The 21,620-nt window shown below is 40.1% G+C and overlaps 1 protein-coding gene across 3 annotated transcripts in view; it reads left to right on the forward strand.

Annotated features, from left to right (window-relative positions):
• Positions 1-21,620, forward strand: part of NTRK3 (neurotrophic receptor tyrosine kinase 3) — a 474,280-nt gene that overhangs the window by 284,491 nt on the left and 168,169 nt on the right. For all 3 annotated transcript variants that reach the window (XM_043987406.1, XM_043987407.1, XM_043987408.1), the window contains exon 12: positions 18,098-18,286. In XM_043987406.1, the coding sequence (XP_043843341.1) occupies positions 18,098-18,286 (189 nt within the window). The remainder of the gene's footprint in view (positions 1-18,097; positions 18,287-21,620) is intronic.

A 21,620-nucleotide genomic window follows, 5' to 3' on the forward strand; every position in this document is an offset into this window, starting at 1 on the left:
AATTTGGACTAGAATCCTGATTTCCTGAACCTCTGTTAATATCCATGTCCTCCCGCCCCTTCTAAAGAGAGGTTTTGATTTGAGCCAGAAGGTCTGACATGATTTATGTACTACATCACAAAAGTCCCTTTGGAAGGTTCTGGAATGGGACCATGAAGTCCCTGTGAAATCTTCTAGAGGAGGTAAAATGACATTGAGAGGAGGAATTCCTTATAGACAAAGGTGCCTTCTCCATTTATTTGTTCCATTATTGCATTTGTTTCCTCACGTTTAATCCCTGGTTCTTTATGTTCTAGCTTTGCAGTCACTGCTGTATGGAGCTATCACCTCCAAAAGGAATAAAAGTACACATATCATTAAGATAATGTCTGTACAATAATGTGAGTATAGGCGTGAAAGTGATCAGTTGGACAGTAGGGCTCTCCTGACCTAGGGCCAGGCTAGAAATCAATCAACTGATAGTTACTGAGTATTTACCATCTCCTTTATTCCCAAGGAGTAGTATATAGGAGTAAGTCATGGGCCCATGGAGGCTACATCTCAGTTGTTTCTTACAGTAAGAGTGCAGAAGGTGCATGTCTTTGGACAGCCTTCCTAAATAGAGGAATCCACAAGGGCTAGTTTTCATTGTGTGGTGTAGTACCGGACTTGGAGTCAACGAGACTAAGTTCAAATATTTATAGCTATGTATCCTTGGGCAAATCATTTAATATCCTTTAGCTTGAATTTCCTCATCTGTAAATTGTAGCTAATAACAGCACTTGCCTCACAGGGTTATGTTAATGTATTAACTCACAGGTTAATGTGTTAATGTATGTTAAACAATTTGCAATTTTGAAAGCTCTATACAAATATGAGCTATTAGTGCTATTATTATTTCTAACCCAGATTGAATAGGTACTTAATAAATGCTTGTTGACTGATTCTTCTTTTTCTTCCTGGCTTCTAATGGGGTTGACATTGGGCTCAGTATGGCATTTTCTGATATGTGTTTTCTTCTTTAACTGGATTTATCATGCAATTCCTATCATGTGTGTTGACTTCACAGTTTATAAAATGCATTTTTTAAACCCTTTTAGGAGATTTACAGCCTACGTCCATAAGTAATGTTGAGATGGGTAAACCCACAACTCCTTAACAACCTTCAAATAGGCAGTCTCTAGAGTTTGCTAAAATAACAAAGGGAAGTCAGCACCTCCCTTTTCCCAGGGTCTCCTTGTTGGTTCTGGAAATGCTGCTCTATTTACTGCTTCCTGGCAGCAGTACTTTCACTAGCTGTTACCCCATGCCTGTAATTGTCTACCTCCTTGTCTCCACCTTTTGCCCTCCCTGGCTTCCTTCAAATCCCATCTAAAACGTCATTTTCTGCAAGAAGCCTTTCCTGATCCCCCTTAATACTAGTGCCTTCTTCTGTTGACCATCTTCAATTTATCTGATTTGTATCTTTGGATGTAATTTCCATGTTGTCTCCCTCCTTTAGATGGTGAGCTCCTTAAGAGCAGGGACTGTTTTTTGTTTGTTTGTTTTGCCTCTTTTTGTATCCCCATCACTTAGCACACTGCTTGGCGCATAGTAGATACTTAATAAATGCTTACTGACTGATTGACCAGCAGGGAATTCACATGAATTGCAGTAGTACTCTATTCTTTTTATACTATAGAGCAATTTATGAATGTCTTTGAATCTGTAGGATCTCCTCCCTTCCTCTGCCTCTCATTGTTCTTCTTACTTAGGATTCCTGGCAAAGAACAGAGGTTTCCAGGGAGTTCACATAACCTACTCAGATACTATGCATTTTGGTGTTAGTAAGCATTTATATATGGGCACCCTCTCCAGTCGTTCTGATCTTGCATTGGACTCAGATGGCTCTGGAGAAGAGAGTAAGGCTGGTGACTTTGCATAGCCCTGAGTCACTTAAATCCAATTCACTTGCAAGTGATGACATTGCCTTCTTGATGCCATGGTCCTCTTCAAGAATGAAGAATAAAAAACAACCAGCATTTATATAGCCCTAGAAGGTTTACAAAGTGCTTTGCATGTATTAACTCAATTGATCCTCACAACAACTCTGTAACATAAGTGCTATTATTCCCATTTTGTATATGGAGAAACTGAGGCAGCCAGAAGATAATTGATTTGCCCAGAGTCACACATCTGAGGCAGGATTTGAATTCAAATCTTCATGATTCTAATTTCTGCATTCTCTACAGGATCCCACCTAGCTTCCTCAAGAGGGGAAAAAATTTAAAAATCTTCTTGACTAAATAAAGAAACAGATGAGACTATGTCAAGCACAACTCAAGGGAACACATTCAGAATTGTTTTCATTGGTTGAAAAGAAAAGAAAGATCTGATGGACTGAGTTTGTGGAGGCTTAAAATTCTACTCTTGCAGATGAACTCAGGGATTCAGAATAACATAAAAGAAGCCTTCCAGTATTGTTTTCATTTGTTGTTCTATAACTGACAATTCATTATTAGTTTGGGAAATTTTAAATGTTTTGTATTGTTACTTCAAGCTTCTTTGTTTTAGGGCTGAGTGTTTCAGGGCTCTGTCTTTATGTGCGATGGCGTTTATCCCTAACAGAGGCATTTTGTAGATACTAAGTAGTCCTCTATGAGGCAAGCTCTACAGTGAATAAAATAAAGTCACTTTATGGATGACATGAAGAAATTGGTATGCACTGGTCAAAGAGACAAGGTACAGTTCATCAGAGTGCTGGAACTGGAGTCAGAAACATTGATTTCCAAATCTCGCCTCTGATATTTCATGGCTGTGTCATAATGGGCAAGTCATCTGACTTCACCAAGACTGGGATTCCTCATCCAGAAAATGGGTACAAAAAGAACTTTAGAACCATGCCCATCTCATAGGATTCTGGTAAAGCTCAAATCAGGTCATGCCTATAATGGGAAGGCTAAGGAGGGAAGGGAAGGGGATGAAAAAGAAGGGAAGAGAGAAGGGAGGAAGGGAAGAGAAGAGAAGGTAAGAGGGAAGAGAAAGAAAGGGAAGAGAAGGGAGGAGACAGGAAGGAAGAAGCATTTATATAGTGCCCGCTAGGTGTGAGGGGGCAATTGGGTGGTGCAGTTTATAGAGCACTGATCCTGGAGTTGGGAGTACCTGAGTCCAAATCTGATCTGAGACACTTACTAGCTTTGTGACTCTGGGCAAGTCACTTAACCTCAATTTCCTTAAACATGCAGGGCCATCTCCAGTCATCTTGATCATATTTTGCCACTGGACCCAGATGACTCTGGAGGTTACTAATTTTGCACAGCCCTTAAATCCAATTCACTGCAAATCATGACATTACCGTGATGTCATGGTGTTCTTTGAGAATGAAGGACAAAACAACAACTATGTGCAAGACACTGTGTTAAGCACTTTAAAAATATTATCTCATTTGAACTCTGCTTACTTTAAAGTGTTATAGATCTGCCAGTTATTATTTTCATAGACATGAACAGAAAATATCCTTAGTCCCATAAAATGACTTTTGGATTTTTTAAATTGGGAAATAGGTGGTGATTCAGTAAGACTTCTTGCCCCCTGAAAAGACTTATTCATCTTTGTGTACCTTTGAGAGGCACTGTGGTGTGGAGAGAGAGAGAGAGAACTAGGCTTAGCATATCAGAAAGACCTGGGTTTGAATCCTACCTCAGACACTTACTAGCTCTGTGACTCTTGATAAGTTACATGACTTCTTTGAGCCTCAGTTTCTTCATCTTGAAAATGAGGGGTCTAGGGGCAGCTAGGTGGCACAGTGGATAGAGCACCGGCCCTGGAGTCAGGAGTACCTGAGTTCAAATCCGGCCTTAGACATTTGACACTTAGTAGCTGTGTGACCCTTGGCAAGTTACTTCAATTGCCTCACCAAAAAAAAAAAAAAAATGAGGGGTCTGGACTTGATTACTTCTAAAGTCCTTTCTGATTTGGAATCTAGAGTTCTGTGATCACAGCTCTAGTTTGTCTCCTTTACATTTTCCCATTGATATCCCTATGCCCTTATTATAAAGAGATCTTACTTTGAATGTACCCCAGGAAACAACTATGCTTCTCTAAATGCTTGGCTACTTATGCCAGGTCTATGTTAAACTGGAGAATTGTAGTGTTAGGCATCAAACTTTTGGTGCTCACATTGAACAGGTGGATTTGGTGTTCAGAATTACTTAATGCAATTTGGACAGCAGAGGTAAGAGAAGGAACAAACATATATTAAATGCTTAATATGTGCCAAGTGTACTAAGCACTATACAAATATTATCTCAATTAATCTTCACAACAGCCCTGTGAGGTAGATGCTATTATTATCCCCATTTTACAATGGAAGAAACTGAGGTAAATAGAGGTTGAGGTGACTTGCCCAGGATTACGCAGCTAGTGTCTGAGGCTGGATTTGAACTCAAGTCTTCCTGATTCACAGGCCCGATGCTCTATCAGCTATGCCACCTGGCTGCCAGTAAAGTCCAGGAATAGGATGAGCATATCAGACAGACAGTGATCCAAGCATGAAACAGAGTACAAAGTAAACTATATCTTTCTCCCATAACTCAACAAAGGACTGGGGTAAGGATTATTAATTAGTCATTCAGGAAAATTCCAAAAAAGAAAGACACAGGCTTATAGACTGAGAGGTCATTCTAGCTCAACCTCCTCCTATGAAACCTCAGGCTGGAGAGGTTAAGGTACTGATTCAGAGTCACAAAAATAGTAAGTAACTGAGAAAGGGGACTTGAACTCTGGTCCTTAAACTCCCAGTCCAGTGATGTTTTTAGTATACCACGCTGACTTCTATCTTTCCTTTATTTTTGTACAACATAGAACCTGTTTAGAAGAGTGATCAGAGCTCATAAATTTAGAAATTTGAGTCATAGTATTATGTCCAAGTCAGTCATCCTATGTCACCTTGGATAAGTCACCAAGACATTTTTCACATAGTCTGGTTGTATTGTTGTTCAGTCATTTCAGTCATGTCTGAGTCTTTGTGACCCCATTTGGGCTTTTCTTGGCAAAGATGCTGGAGTGTTTTGCCATTTCCTTCTCCAGCTCATTTTACGGATGAGGAAGTTGAGGCAAACAGGGTTAAGTGACTTGCCCAAGGTCACACAGCTAGGAAGTGTCTGAGACTGGATTTGAACTCAGGAAGAGGAGTCTTCCTGACTCCAGGACTGGCTCTATCCACTATAGTGCCACCTAGCTGCCTTTTGCCAATGGTAGGCACTATATAAATGCTTACTCCCTTCCCCTTCCCTTTTTGTTTATGTTATAATTATCTCATATGTCCAAAGAAATGGTCATGACATCTTCCTTCCTCTTCCTCCTTTCCCCTTTCTATTATTCCCCTCTCCCTACCTTAGTACCCAGTCCAAACTTGAGAGGTGCTATGGCAAAGTGTGAAGATTCAACAAATCTAGGTGACCTTAGGCAATTTTTTTGTACAACTCTCAGCCTCAGTTTCCTCAGCTATAAAATGAAATGGTGGGACTACGTGAGACTAGGGTAGGGCTATACCCTTCCAACTCTAGCATTTTATGAAGTCTTGTCAAGCAGTAAATTGTAAAATAGTATTTGCATATAAAAAAGACACAGGTGTTATCTTGTTTACAATGAGATCCCACAGACCCAGAGACCTTACCCTCCAAATCAGTGGTCTCCAAACCTTTTTGATCTTTTATCCCTATCATTAAAAAAAAATAGCATAGAGCCCCAATATAAGTATATTTAGTTTTGAATTGTATTGTATTACTGTGCAATTAAGTTTGTCCAACCAGAAATAAGAAGTGGGGACAGTATTGACCTATCAGAAGTGTAGGGCCCTGGGGCAGCTAGGTGGCACAGTGGATAAAGCACTGGCCCTGGATTCAGGAGGACCTGAGTTCAAATACGGCCTCAGACACTTGACATTTACTAGCTGTGTGACCCTGGGCAAGTCACTTAACCCTCATTGCCCCCCACACACAAAAAAAGCGTAGGGCCCACCCTTTGCCTTCCATAGACAAGAAGTGATCTGGGGAGAAATAAGTGATTATTCTGGAAAGTGATGGTAGTGGTGGGAATTTACCCCACACTGTACAGCTGCTATAAGTACCCAGTAACTTTATAATTACATCAAGGGACTAATGTGTCTGGGGCAGGAAAGGGTTATGGGGCCCTGCAAAATAAAAGAAGGAAGAGAGTGGAGGAGTTTTTAGGAATAATAGGTGAAGGGTACACATGGCTGAGTTGGAGACAATACCCATGACTGGCTACTGCAAGGAAGATGGGATTCTGACCCATTTTCCTATCCTTCAGTTGGTTGATCATAGACCTATTAGGGCCATGTAGTAGCCCCATTAGGGTCATTTCATGACCAGTGCTGATTCAAATCATACCAAGAAGGCTGGAGAATCCCAGTGTCTTATAAAGGTAAACCTTAAATTTATATTATATATGGAATTTTGCAAGGAAAGAGAAGCTTATATTTTTAGAAATGAGGGAAAAAATCAAGCAAACTGAGGGTCCGCAGTGCAATGAACATCATGATGACAGTGCCTTGTCAATATAGCAAGAAACCAGTAAGGTTAGCCCCAGGGAAATAGAGGCAGCTGTGAGCCAAGTGCCTGTTCCCAGATTCCCCAGCCCTGACTCGTGGGCACAGCATACACATGTTTGGCCCATGGCCCACACCTGCCAATAAAAATTAAGAAATTGATTTCCTTTTGTTTGCCTCTGAGGACAAAGCTCTTTTTATGAGACAGTAAATGGAATCCCTCTCTGAGCACTGCCGGATTTTTAATTGTATTTGTTGTGCTTTCACTTACTCTGTTTTATGAGTTCTCATTCCAGCTTTGTTGGTGTGAAGCTCACCCCCAGGGATGAGTCAGTGTTTGATTTTTATCAGTGGAAAAAGGTTGGGATTTTTAAACTATTTCTTTAATCTGAAGGTCGGGACTGTCCTTTGCTTTCAGAGTCATTAAGGAAACACAAAGCATATCCAGGTTTGTTTTTATGCTCTATACTGGCCTGGATGAACTACAGGATTTAGGAGACTCTTTTTCACCAATTGGTGGTCTTGACCTAGCACTTTGAGGAGGGGAGGATTAACGCTTAGCTTTCAGTCAGACTGTGAAGAGGAGATATTTCTAGGTGAATCACAGTGCTGAGGGCTTTTCAGTTCAGTGTTTGCCATGTGCATGTATGTGCATGTGTGTGATAGTACATTGCCTGAGTCAAAGATGCCTATATAATTGTGAATTTGTCACATCCTGAAATAATGCTCGTGTCCTCTCCTTTCTGAAAGAGTTTTCTGGAAGAGAAGGAGAGGACCGACTCATTGCTTACCAGATAGAGCATGGAGGTGGTCAGATAGATTAAAGGGTTTCTTGAGATCCATTTTGGCCTTCAGATCTATGATGTGTACAGGAATGGACTTTGTCTTTAGAGCCAAGTCAAGATTTGTGTCATAGGGAATTGTCCACAGATGAGCCTTCTATAGTGACTAACCTGATCTCATCAGTCTATGGAGGCTTAGTCCCCTGTCATACTGTAACTTTGAACACATTTAACCTTTCGTCTTTCAGTATAATTTGATACATTCAACTCAACAGTCATTTATTGAGTGCTCTGATAAGAGAATTCTACTGGGGAGGAATAGTGGCCCTTAATTGTATTATTATTAATCATAATTATTAAAAGTAATAGCACCTACCTCCCAGAGCTGTTGTGAATACAAAAAGAAATATTTGTCAAGCAGTTTGCCAACCTTAAAGTAGCTATTATAATTCTTAATAATTAATAATAAATGAATAATAATAACAATAATGATGGCTAGCATTCATATAGCACTTTAAGGTTGGCAAAGTGCTTACAAATATTTCTTTTTGTCTTCACAACAGCTTTGGGAGGTAGGTGCTATTATTATTGTCATTTTGCAGATGGGGAAATTGAGTGAGACAGCAGTTAATTGACTTGTCCAGTCAAACATCTCAGACATTCTGGGGCTTGATTTGATGTTATCTTTCTGACTTCAGGTTCACTTTTTTATCCACTATGCCATCTAGTTCATATGGAATGAATGCAAGTCTCTTTATTGTGCTTCAACTTCTTCTGCTTATTAATTAATAAATTGACCAGTGAATTGACAAACATTTATTAAGTCCCTCCTAAATGCCAGAAATTATGCTAGGTGCTGGGGATACAAAATCAGAAATGTTGAAATATCACCTGTCCTCAGGGAGCTCACATTCCATCAATGCATTTACAGTGCTCCCAATGTGGTCTAACCACATCAGAGTAAAGCAGGATGTCAACTCTTTCTCCTTAGAAGTTTTGCCTCTCTTAATGCAGCTTAGGATGAACTTCTTGGCAGACATATTACACTACTGAATTGTGTTAAGTTTGTAGACTTTCCAAACCCTCAGATTCTTTTCAGATGAACTTCTACCTTGGCTATACATCTTCCATCTTGTACTTGAGAATTTGATGGTTTGGAATGTGAGTGTAAATTTTTAATTTTATTAAAATTCATCATATTAAATTTTTCCCGTGAGCCTAAGATCTGTTTTGTGTTCTGATTCTGCTATCTAATGTGTTAGCTATCCTTTCCCAGCTGTGTGTCATCTACAACTTTGCTAGGCTTATCATCTCTGTTTCAGTTATGTCCCATATATAGGCATATAGAAGGGACAGAAATGGAACTTATGAACAATTGTACCCCATCTGCAATGCAAAAGGTGGTTCTGTATACCTTTGGAACAGTACAAATATGGCCTTGAGGTATGAATGATTTTATTTGGAAAGCTGCAATTTGTTGAGTGCTCTCTTTTGCCACTCACCCCTTCTGTCTTAGGACCCTGCTAGATTTACCCATAGTCAATTGATAAAGTCCTTTTGTGGGATCTGGAGGGGCATCCTAGGAACCTCTTGGGCATGGCTTTCCTTACTTTGAGGATCTTTAATGAGCCCATGTCTCTAATTAATAACCCTGTGGTCCAGTCATATAAGCTTTGAGCTCTCCTTGACACAAGAAATTCTGATCAGTTATTCTTATCATTTTAATTAAGTGTGTTTAAGAAAAGAACACAAAGAGGAGATACTACTATGTGTGATCTCTGAGTGTTTCCTATGAGAAAAGGAGAGACAGAAAAGGAAAGGGGTGAGAACATGGAGATTCTATGTGGTCCATCCTGCTGTGGGGAAAGAAAAACAAATAAACACCTGTTGGAGACATCAGACTTTCCCTAATTACCCAATTTATTATTATTCTATGCTTGGAAGAACAAAGACCACTGCAAGTCTCAAAATAACAACAAAACCCAACAGGTTGGAGAAGAGATTAATGTGAAGAGAGCTGTATTCCCTTGCAGTGCTTTTGCAAAAGCTGAAAGTTAGTGAAAAGGCTTCAAGGTAGTTTTTTCCCTATTTCTTTTTGTTTATTAAAGCTACATAATAAAGTAATTGTGCAATTAGAAATGGATTAGTGACAGGAGAGAAGTAGGGAGCAGGTAAAAGATAGTCTCTGTATGTGTCGGGAACTCAGATACAGGAGGCTTTACTCATTTTCTTGACCTGCTTAGCCTCTGGCAGCTTCAAGAAAATACAAGACAACTCCCTAGACATCTGAGGTTTTCTCCATTTTTCTTTTCTCCTTCAGCATCTTAATAAGATTCTGTGCTCTGTTTATTAAGATAGGAAGAAAAAGCGCTTCCCCCTTCAGGGCCTCCATGCTTCATTAAGATTTTTGTTTTTGAGAGATGCCTCAAAATATAGTGGACAGAAAGAGGAAGAGGGGAAAGGGAAGTGGTCTGCATGGATGGAGGCATTGTTTTCTTCATGGAGTCCTGAGAAACTCCTGGGTTCTCTGCCTTTGAAGTGAATGGACAGTGGTACTATGCATAAATGAGATGATGCGTAGGAAGAAGTAAGTGGGTGGACAGTGGATTGAGTATCTCTGTGGTGTGGTAACAATTTAGGGAAAATATTTATCAGTGTTGGGAGGTACCATGACATCTATGTAGATTCAATATGTCTAAAGATCCCTTAATGGACTTACCAGCCTCTTCCTCATTCCTATTTGGCAAATTCTAACCATTGGAGGTAATACTAAATTATGAGATTGGTAAAGTATCTTTCACAAGTAATAGATGTGGAGCTCAGAATTGAATGAGCTTTAACTTTCAACCAAGTCCTTGAAGAAGGTAAGGTCTCCTCAGTCACAACCCTATGTCACACACTTTTACTTCCGATGGCTATGCAGAGACTTCCTGGATAGGGGTGTGCCTATATTCCTTGGCTTGATTGCTATTAAGCCTTTCATTGCCCCTCATTGGAAAGACCAGATAGACCTTTTATATCTATCCAGGTCATCAAAGGAGACAGTGCACATTTGAAGACCAATGCCAGTCATTCACTACCCCTTTTCCCTGCAAGGAGTTGTAATCAATTAAGAATCTGAGAGAAAGAACTCTATTTGATATGAATAATGTAAAGACAGGTTATTTTCCTAGGCCATGTATTGGGGATGTGCCAGACCCCTTCCCTTCTCTCAAAAATTGTCAAATCTGATAACTGTTGTCCATTGCTGGTGATTCATATGGGGATAAATGATACCACCGGAAGGAACCTAGAAAACATGTTTAAGAATATTGAAGTCCTAGCCTAAAAATTAAACACCTTGAGGGACACAGGTGGTGTTTTCATCATTGCCACTGTTTTTAAGTAGGGGTTTCAGAAGTGAAAGGCAGATTTGGTAAGTGAACAGTTGGCTGAGAGGTTAGTGTCTGAGAAGAGTGTTTTTCTGAACATTGCCTTGGCAAATGATAGGCTATATGTAACAAGGGCTGATAAAAGTCTTATTTATCTGGAAACTTGCAAATTTAATCAGGTGGTATTTAAATTGAAAAATAAAGGGGGAAGAGAAAACTGTCCACATAGATCTGATGAGCCTGGTACCACACACAAAAGCTGAAAGAAAAGCATGAGAGGACCAGTATTTCCCAGGAGATAACATCTGAGAAGGGAGATAGTAATAAAACACAGGGCCTCATAAATAAAAATACACAAAAATTGTTAATAAATTGGGGTTAACTACAGGAAACAGATTTGACTTAATAAGTTTCACTGAGGCTTGGTAAGATGGGACTCATGACTTCCATTTGGCTCTGGAAAGGGTATACCTTATTTTAAAGAAACAGGATAGATAAAATGGGGGTGACTGAGCTGGGTAATTCTTTTGTTGTTGTTGTTGTTGTTGTTTTGTTTTGTTTTTGTGGGGCAATCAGGGTTAAGTAACTTGCCCAGAATCACACAGCTAGTAAGGGTCAAGTGTCTGAGTCCAGATTTGAACTCAAGTCCTCCTGAATCCAGGGCCAGTGCTTTATCTACCCTGTTCTTTAGCTGGGGCTAGTTATATGAATGTGGAATTGATTTAAATACCTGACCTAAAGAGTAGCCATTAATTATTTGATGTCATTTTGAGGGAGGTTTTTTTGTTTTTTTTTAGTGAGGCAATTGGGGTTAAGTGACTTGCCCAGGGTCACACAGCTAGTAAGTGGTAAGTGTCTGAGGCCGGATTTGAACTCAGGTACTCCTGACTCCAAGGCCTGTGCTCTATCCACTGCGCCACCTAGCTGCCCCTTGAGGGAGGTTTTTAAGATAGTTCCCCAGTGATCAGTCCTAGGTTCAGTGTTGTTCATCACTTTTATCGATGACCTGGATAAAGGCATAGATAATATGTTTGCCAAAATTCCCACTGACATAATGCTTGGAGGGATATCTAACATATTGGATGAAAAAGTATGGACCAAAAAAGATTTTGGCAGGTGAGAATGATGGGGTGAATTGGATAAGATGAAATGTAATATGGATACATATCAAATTCTCCAATTGTGTTGACAAAATCAGCTTCATGAATACAGGATGGAGGAGGTAGAGAGAGACAACAGCTGGTTTGAAAAAGATCTGGGGGTTTTAGTGGGTTGCAAAATGTCAACAGTGTTAATCTCAATTGTGTGAAATGGCAGCCAAAAGCTATCCCTATCCTGGGATATAATGAGAGACTTAGTGTCCAGTAGGAGAAAAGTAATGGTTCAACTTTACTGTGCATGGTAGATCAGGCTATGCATAGAGTTCTGCTTTTTGCACTGGTCACCACAAAATAGTAAAGACGGATAAGTTGTAGGATATCTAGAAGAGGGAAAAACCTATGGTGAGATGATTGGAGAATGTGCCACATAGTGATCAAAGGAAGGAACTGGGGGTGTTTAACTTGCCAAAGGGAAGACTTGAGGAAGACAGGAAACTGTTCTCCAATATTTGGAAGGCTGTTATATGAACCAGAGACTAGATTTGTTCTGCTTGGCCTTAAAAGCCAGAACCAGGAACAATGATGGGTTAAAGTTTCAGAAAAGCAGATTTTAGCTTTATATAGTGTGAAATCCAACTTACTAATGTAAGGGGCTAAAATCCTAGCTAGTCTGTCTAAAATATCTAATGAGTGGTCGCCAATAAATTATAAGCTTTAGCAAGAGTTTAGACTTTTAAGCATTTATTAAGGAGAATAAGAATTTGATAAAGACAGAGAGAAAGAGGCCTAGATTCCTACATCTATCTCAGGGAGCCCTGCTCCACTTCCCCCTGATGTCCTCATGAAAGAGAGTGAGAGAGCGAGCCTCGCCCCTTCTTCGTCCCATAAGCCTCCTGTGGAACCAGAAATGTCTTGTCCCCGCACACACAGCTCCAAGCTAATTGGCTAATAGCTTTGATAGACAGTACCCATGAGCAAATGTCACTTCCTGATGCCAAGGAACTGACCACATGGCTTGCCCTCAGATACCTTCTCCTCATGGCGGAGCTTTGCTACAGTAATCTCCAGCAGGTGGCATCACTCCAATCATTAAACTAATAATTAAACCTGCCATTGCAAAGGAGAACAGCCTGCCTTGGGAGGTAGCAAGAACCATTTTCCCTTTATTGGATGTCCGACTTCAAGCTCTAATGGATGACCAGCTTTGGGGGATTTTGTGCAAGAAATACTTGTTCAGCTATGGGTTGGGCAAGTTGGCCTCTGAAACCTCTTCCAGGTCTAATATTTGTGATTCTATGAAGGTCATATTAAGTGCATCTCACATGCTTTCACTTTACTAGGCACGATGGGAAATATGGAGAAAGGATAAGATTTGATATATGTCTCAGGGATCATGTAGTCTAGTGGGGATTGCAAGACACAATCATTTGAAAAAATAGCAAACAATACAAGGTATATAATAAAGGCAATATGATATAGTGGAAAAATCCAGACTAGGATCTCAGACACATTAGTTTAATGGTTCTGCCAGTAAGTATCTGTGCCTTCTGATTGAATCCTAGTTCGGTTACCAACTTGCTGGGTGGCAAGTCACTTAACTTTCTGGTTTACAGTTTCCTGACCAAATATAAAATAAAGGTGTTGAGGCATGGATTTCTGAAGTACCCATTTGTTTTACAATATAGCACCTCTTCCTAGCTAAACTTCACTTAATACTTTGCTCTGTACTTTGGGCATGTGATATCTGTGTCTCAGTTATTTATATTAGGATCTTATCACCCTACTAGTTCCTTGAAGGCTGGGACTACATCCCTATCATCTACATCATCATATCTTACCTAAATGTTCTTGTCTTTCCCAGTGCCTGCCATAGTGCTGCATATGTAACAGGCACTTATTTTATGTCTGTCAAATTGAACTGAAGTGAGATAATTGAAAGAAAAAATGAGATAGGCTTGACTCTCTAAAAGACTGGACTGTTCTTACTCTAACGTAAAGATTTTATTTGTCTGAGAAAGAAAGGATGGGGAGGGGAAAGAGGAGAGACTGGGAAAGAGTGAATGTCTACAGGAAAATAGAAATTCACTCACTACTCAGAGAGGATTCCTCCAGAGAGGCTTATTATAGAAACAGGATGAAAAGGGACCTTCAGATGTCATTTAGTCCATACCACTGCATTCAGGGAGGATTGAAACTAAACTGAACCAAATCAATGGCATGTCCCCACTAGTAGAGTTTCAAGAGAACAGTCCCTTCTGTCATTCATCAGGCCTGTGCCTTATCTAAGAAGATTGTTCAAGTGGCAAAGTTTGCAATGGGTTTCTAAGAAACTGATTTTATTGCTGGGCAAAAAATATTATTACAAGCATTTAAGCAACAATGTATTGCAGCTGTTTCCCATAATCTCCGACAGATTCAAACATTTGTCATGGCCTGGGCCAAGCTCTCTGATGCTTATTGGGGTAAAATGGAGAGCCATTAAGTTGTATTTGCTGGTCTTCCCTTTCTCATAGTTTTGCGGGTACCCTTCATTCTTTCTTGAAACTTTGCCTACCACTTTGTCAATGGAAACCATTTTCTCCATTATCTTTGACAAGTTGGCAATGGATTTTTTGCTTTGGCAACATTTTTTTTAGTCTAAAAACTAAATCACAGCATGTACTTTGTCTGGTGTCCACGTGTCTAGCAGAGTGGCCATTTTTAACTGAGGGCTTAGTGAGCTACAAACAATTCCAGCTGGTACACTTTGCAGCACTGTCACACATGCCTATCAAAATATTGTACCATCAACAACACTGTTGGGTAGTCTGTAATAGTCTAGTAATTAACCTCATAAGCTTCCTTTTAGCACAACCTTTTAATTCCTCCCCCTCCCCTTACCCCTGTGCCTCTTTCTTGTATTGGGGAGGTGGGAAATGGGAGTGGAAAAGTTTATAGCATTGCCTGAGGCCATCTGGGAAATTTGAGTTGGTGCATCAGGGCTTACACCAGGCTTTTGTTGTCTTAGTCTAGTATTCTTCATTAGGCCATTGGAGGCTTGGTGGGTATTTTCATAGAGTTATAGGATTTTAGAGTTTGATAGTACCTTCCTGATGAAGGAAACCCCTCTACAAAATCCTAACAAGTGGTTTTGATGGCCCTTATCATTCCCCTTCACACATCTCTGGCTTTTATCTGTCCTTTTCTTTTGTGATGTACTTTTGTAGTTGAGGGAATCTGGGTGAATGATTATGGGCAGGTGAGGAGGAACAGAGAAGAGAAAAATCAGGAAATGACAGCCTTCAACATAGCAATGATAACATTTTAACTCAAAAATTATTTGTCTTTGTTTCTCCCAAAGCATGGCGCACAGTGCTTAGCACATAGCAGGTGCTGGATAAATATTTGTGGAAAGAAGGAAGGAACAAGGAAGATTGACTGAGAATAAATTGCATAGTTCATACAGACATAAACAATATGCAAACGAGATGCAAACCACGTGCAATTTTAAAATGTGCTTTGTGCATCTCTCCATCTCCCCCCTCTCCCATTAGAAAAATCCTGTGGAGACAAATCATAAACTGCTTTGAATCCTTTTTGGAAGAAGTAGAGGTATATATTTTAAATAAATAAATAGCAATAATGCCTTATACTTATAGAGATTTTTTTAGACTGCTTTCAAATATATAAATTTGCCCTCACAAATTGCCTGTGAGTTAAGCTGAGGCAGGTATGATTATCCCCTATTTTATCAAGGAAGAAACTGACTCAGAAAGGTTAAATGATCTGGTGATTTTCTAGCAAGTGAGCAACCAAAGTTGGACTGGAAACAAGTCTTTTGACTCCTAACCTGGTGCTCTTTCCAGCCCACTCTATTATTATTTTTTATCACTACTAAGTTTCATCTCATTTAGATTTGGGCTTTCATTCTAGCCTTAATTTGGGCCATAATTCTAATTTAAGATTTTCTTGGGTTCCATTTTTTTTCATATAGAACATTAACTATCTTTTTCATATAGAAGCATGTCATCTGCAAATTTGAAAACTGTGCTATTGAAGAGTTCATCCAAATCACTGTTAAAAATATTAATCAAAATAGGGTCAAGGACAGAGCCCAGAAGCACTCTACTAGACATCTCCCATCAGGTTGAAATCAATCATATAAGCATGATTTTTAAAAAGTCTAGTCATTTAAGTAGTTGAATTCATTCAACTATACTGTCATCTAGGGCACAGAACTCCATGTTTTCTAACTCAAATTTTTTTTAATGTTAAAAATTGTTTTAACAGGTAATTGGGGGAAAGAAATACTATTGTAAAAAAGTTTATAATAAAAAATATCAAATGAACTAGAGCTATGACATTACCCTCCTCAAGTTATCTAATAACATTGTCAAAAAAGGGAAATGAGGTTAGTCTGGTATGACTTGTTCTTGATTAACTCATTCTGAATTATAACGATCACCACTTCCCTTTCCCAGTATTTACAAGCCATCTTATTAATCAATCTATCAGTGATTGATCTTTTTAATAATGTGTTCTAGAATCTTGCCAGGAATTGAAGTCAAGCTTACTGGCCTGGAGTTAGAGGAATCAAGCTTTTCCTTTTTAAAAATTGGAACATTCCCCTCTCCCTTCCTTCCTGTCTGTCTTCTACCCTACTCGCTCTCTCTCTCTCTCTCTCTCTCTCTCTCTCTCTCTCCCTCTCCCCTCCCTCCCTCCCTCCTTCCCTACTTTCCTCCTCTCTTTCTACTACCCTTGTTATGTATCTCTCCCCCTCTCTCTGTCTCTATGTCTTTTACATGCACACGGGGGCACGGGCACACACACACACACACACACACACACACACACACACACACACTCCTACACCTCTAAAGTGGATTGGTAATCATATCTTCATCCACAAGTATTTTCAGTACCCCTAGATATAGTTCATCAGTGCTAGGTGACAAACTCATAAAGGACAATTAGGCACTCTCCTAATATTTTCCCAATTATCTTGGTTTTCAATAGACTAATTATCTGTTTTTGTCTTATTATCATATTTCTTGGGAGAGAAAACGGAAACCAAATGGAAATTGGACAGTTCTGCCTTCTCTCTTAGTGGGTATTATTATTCTATTCACACCCTTAAAGTCCTATCACTTCTTCAATTGTTCTCTTGCCTTCCAACATAAATGCTAAGTAAAACCCCAGAAAGGGCCTTTTTAGTTAACACAAGTTCATTCTTTCTTTTAGTATTCCTGACACCATCTATACAGGACTATACCACTCTTCTGCATTCATCCTCAGGGCCCTGTCCTTGATTTGGTTTAAGTATAGGGATCTTTTTAAAAACAGAGAGAGGCAGCAAGGAATTACAGAAACCATACTAAGGAGACCTGGGTTCAAAATCCATCTCAGACACTTACAGCTGTGTGATGCTGGGCAAGACACTTCACCTCTGTACTTCATTTTATTCATTTTTTAATATAAGGGGGTTGGGTCTGATGGCTTAAGTTCCTTTCTGAATATAAATCTCTGATCCTATGAGAACTATGATCCTGATATCTGAATTGGTCAATAAATCTGAGTTACCCCACCCCTTTTTTTCTTCTTATCAGGATCATTTGCTTTTGTTAACTGGAGAGCCCCTTTTTGTATTGTATTTAGAAAGTAGATTATTAGGCAAGTGAGTTGCACTTCTTAGTATTTCATGCTTATGCTATTTCTTTTCATTTAATGTAACTTGATGGTTCTGGTAATCATTTTTTCTTTTCCTATTGTGATATAGACTTCCTTCTTCCCTGATTCTAATTCTCAGTTTGAGCCATTATGAGGAATATCTAGGGATCAATAGAGACTTTCCTCAATGGCTCCTATTACCAGACAAATGGGTAGTGTAGTGGGTACAGTAATGATCTTAGAGCCAGGAAGACCTGAATTTGAATCCTGTGTGACCCTGAGCAAGTCACTAAATCTTTTTCAACCTCAATTTTCTATAAACTGGGAATAATAATAATAGCACCTACCGCCCAGGGTAGTCCTTTTGTAAAGCATTTTGAAAACCTTAAACCACTATGTAATAATTGTACATATATAACCTAAACTGATTGCTTACTGCTGCAGGGAAGAGGAGGGTAGGGGAGGGAGGGAAGAAGGGATAGAATTTGGAACTCAAAACTTGAAATAAAAATGTTTATTATAAAAACACTATGCAAGTCTTAACTATTATTATTCTAGACACATGGTACTGGGGGAGCATGAGAAATGTATAGGGTGTGGGTGTGGGGCAGGAGGGAGAGGCCACACTTGACTGATATCCCCACTTTCTTTATGTTGTGCCTTTTGCAGGTCCAGTGGCCGTAATCAGTGGTGAGGAGGATTCAGCAAGCCCACTACATCACATAAACCATGGTATCACCACACCCTCGTCGCTGGACGCCGGGCCGGACACAGTGGTGATCGGCATGACTCGAATTCCTGTCATTGAGAACCCTCAGTACTTCCGACAGGGACACAACTGCCACAAGCCGGACACATGTGAGTTCTTCAGTAGAAGGGTTCCCCTTGGGTGGGTGGGTGGGATTCCTCCCAGGATTGGGGATTCTTGCACTAGGGATTCATTCTCTGCCATCTACCACTTCCTGCCCACTTCCAACTAGGCTCTCCCTGCTTGACTCTGGAACAGATGTGAGGAAGAATCTCTATTGTGTTCCAAGTCAGTAGGGGAGGAAAAGGTTCAAAGCACTGTGGAGGGAGGGCCTTACCTTCTGCTGCCTTCAGTAGCCTCCTGCCCTCCTGCCTGTTCCAGGGTACACTAAGTGATTTTGCCCTAAGGCGATCTATTTATTTCCCAAGTCAGATGTAGCTCAGAGGAGCTTGGGGAGAGAGGTTAGAGGCAAAGGGTCTGGTCTGATGAGGAAAAGCAAAGAAATAAACAACACAAATCCTGGCTGTGACCAGGTCTGTGACTTTACAAAAGATGATCTATGTCAAGCCAGAGTGAAATGCTAGGAGTAAGCATGGCTCTTACAAAGTTTGTGACTATAGTAAAGAAGGATGAATGGGAAGAACTATTTGAATATAAACATTCTCTAGCTTCTCCTCACAGGAGGAAAAACTAGGCTTTGAGTATGCTGCTGGCTGTGTTCAGTCAAAAAATTGCCATACACATCAGCAGACAAAGAGTGACAGTATTCCTATAATCCCTTTGCCACTTCCCCAATTTAGCTTAGAGGACTCAGTCCTTTCTCATCCTTTGCATTTCTTCTTCTTACCTCTCTACTTTGTTAGCCCCTTTCTTGGACACTTCAACTTGGCCGAATGGCTATTTTCTTAATGTAGTGCTTGTCCCTCATGACTGCATCTCCTCTCCAGAGTCACTGTGCCCTTAAGACCCCCCCACCCTAGTTTTTCAGGAGAAAGGGCTGGATATTTGGTTGGAAAGCCAAAACGTCTGAGGCATCTCAAATGTTACTCAGTCATATATAGATAATAGAATCTTGGTGTGAGAAGAAAGTTTAATCCAAATGCCTCATTTTATAGATGAGGAAACTGAGGTCCAGAGAGGTGAAGTGAGCTCCACGTCATTTCCCTGCTTCACACACTCAAGGGTACTCATCTATCTTTCAATTATTTGACAGTGAAGATATACTGCAGCATTAGATGATTTTTCTTCTTGCTTGGGAAGCCACCTAATTTCTCTTAGTCAAACTGATTCAGGAAAGGAAGTTGATTCAGTATTGCTAATGCTCATTCATTTTGGGGTCACAGCAGGATGGGTATTTGTCAACTCTTCCCTAAATCTTTTCTCCTACTGATAAGGCTTTCAGTGAGCTAGCTGAGAGTCCAGGTAATGGGCTTGGTCCAGCAGTAGATATCCGCACCCCCAAACTGCTACTGTGCAGACACTTGCTATCTCCTAGTTATAAGAATTGGACTTAGATACTGAATAAGGGCTGTATTAATAGCAAGTGCAAGGAAGGGTGAGGGGAGAGCAGAAAGGAACCCATATTTTAGGCATGTTCTGTGAAAATAATGGTGTAGCTTTGGCTCAAAGCCCTCTGCAGAGACTGGGCTTGTTTTAGACAGCTACTGGTCCTTCTTGGGTGTGATGGGGAGAGTAGCTTCCTCATGGGGTTATTGCTACTATGTTTCATTCTAGGGTTGATGATCATAAACCTTCTGGGGAGGCAGCTGTCTTTGATCAGGGATTTGGGAGTTACTGGGTTGGAGATGTTCACTTTAGCTAAGCCTTTCTGATCCAGGGGCAGAATAATCTGTTCATTATTTACAATGTATTAAATGCCAGTGGTGAAACAGGCTCTTGGTGCAATGTGCACATTACTCTCTGAGGCTGGTAGTATACTATCAAGTCGGGGAGGACCCAATAGGGATCATTGGCCTGAATGTTTCTTTCCAGTCAGTCAAAGGATTATAGAATGTTAGAGATGGTAGAGAGCTTCAAAGTAATCTAGTCCCTGGCTTCTTAAATTGTGGATCATGACTCCATATTGGGTCACATAACTGAATGTGGGGGATGACACAAAAATTTTGGCAACAGTAAAAAGTTATGCATACCTCTTTAATATACCTATATACTCAGGGTCACCTAAAATTTCCTCAGCTGAAAAAAAAGTTGCCAGTGGAAAAAGTTTAAGAAGCCCTGATCTAGTCTAACCACTCTCATCTTACATATGTGGAAACTGAGGGGTATAGAAGTGAAGTAATTTCTCAAAGGTCATGCAACTAGGTAGTAATAGATGTGACATTTGGACCCAGGTCTTCTGAATTCAAATCTGGTGCTTTTTACTGTCCTATCAATGTATAGAGGACCATAAGTATAATACCATCCCTGCAGCTTCTAGATTTTAGGACAACTAGAGACCTGTTTGTATTGATTTTTTTTTCTTACTAGGTCCCTCCTGAATTATTTGCATGAAGACTCAGAATTTGAGGCTCATGCAGGGCAAAAATAGATTTTGAGCCTGAAGGGGACTTAAAGACAAGGGGGAGGAAAACCTTATCTGAAGGAGAGAAGAATATGGCTGTAGATTGTAGAATAAGCTAAGTACAGAAAAAGGGCCCTTCTCAAGGGCCCTTCCATTCTGTCCTATGGAAGCAAATGGGATAGTTCCCAGTTTTTCCCAGAAAACATGTGTGGTATGAAAAGCAGCACAGGAGCAGTGTAGCCAGACTTGACTAATCCTCTTCCCTCTGCTAATCCTCTGGATGATTCAGAGGCACACTGATGGGAGCACCCCACTTCTCAGTAGAGATTTACTAGCTGAGACAGCAGCAAGGGCTCTGATTACAAAGACTTGATCAGTTTCTGAGAACAGACTCCAAGACACATCCTAGGGTGCAATGAGACACTATCATAAATAATTAAATCCAAATGCTTCTTGGCAGATAAATCAGCAAAGTACATTTTGTGATGCTACAGACCAGACTACAATCCCTCCTTTTGGAGAAGTGGTGAGGGAAGGAGAGGCGGGTAAGAGGGTAGGAATGCTCATTTTGTGAATCCCCAGGGGCCTCACAATATGATTCAACAAACATATCAATTTAATCAACATATTATGGGCAAGACATTCTGTGAGGCCTGGGGAATACAAAGATGAATAATAATGACAACAATAATAATAATGATAATAGCTTACATCTATATAACACTTGATGCTTGCAAACACTTTCACACACATCATCTCTTTTCATAAGACACAGTTCCTGGCCTCAAGGAGGTGTTCTTATGCTGAACATTGTAACTCTGGAAGGAATAGAAGGGAAAAAGGGGCCCCTGTGCCAAGCATTATTATTTTCTAAAGCCGTAGCAGCTGAATATCCCTAGAGTTGAGTGGGTCTAGGACAAAAG

Source organism: Dromiciops gliroides, chromosome 2, assembly GCF_019393635.1.
Source record: "Dromiciops gliroides isolate mDroGli1 chromosome 2, mDroGli1.pri, whole genome shotgun sequence".
Taxonomy (NCBI): domain Eukaryota; kingdom Metazoa; phylum Chordata; class Mammalia; order Microbiotheria; family Microbiotheriidae; genus Dromiciops; species Dromiciops gliroides.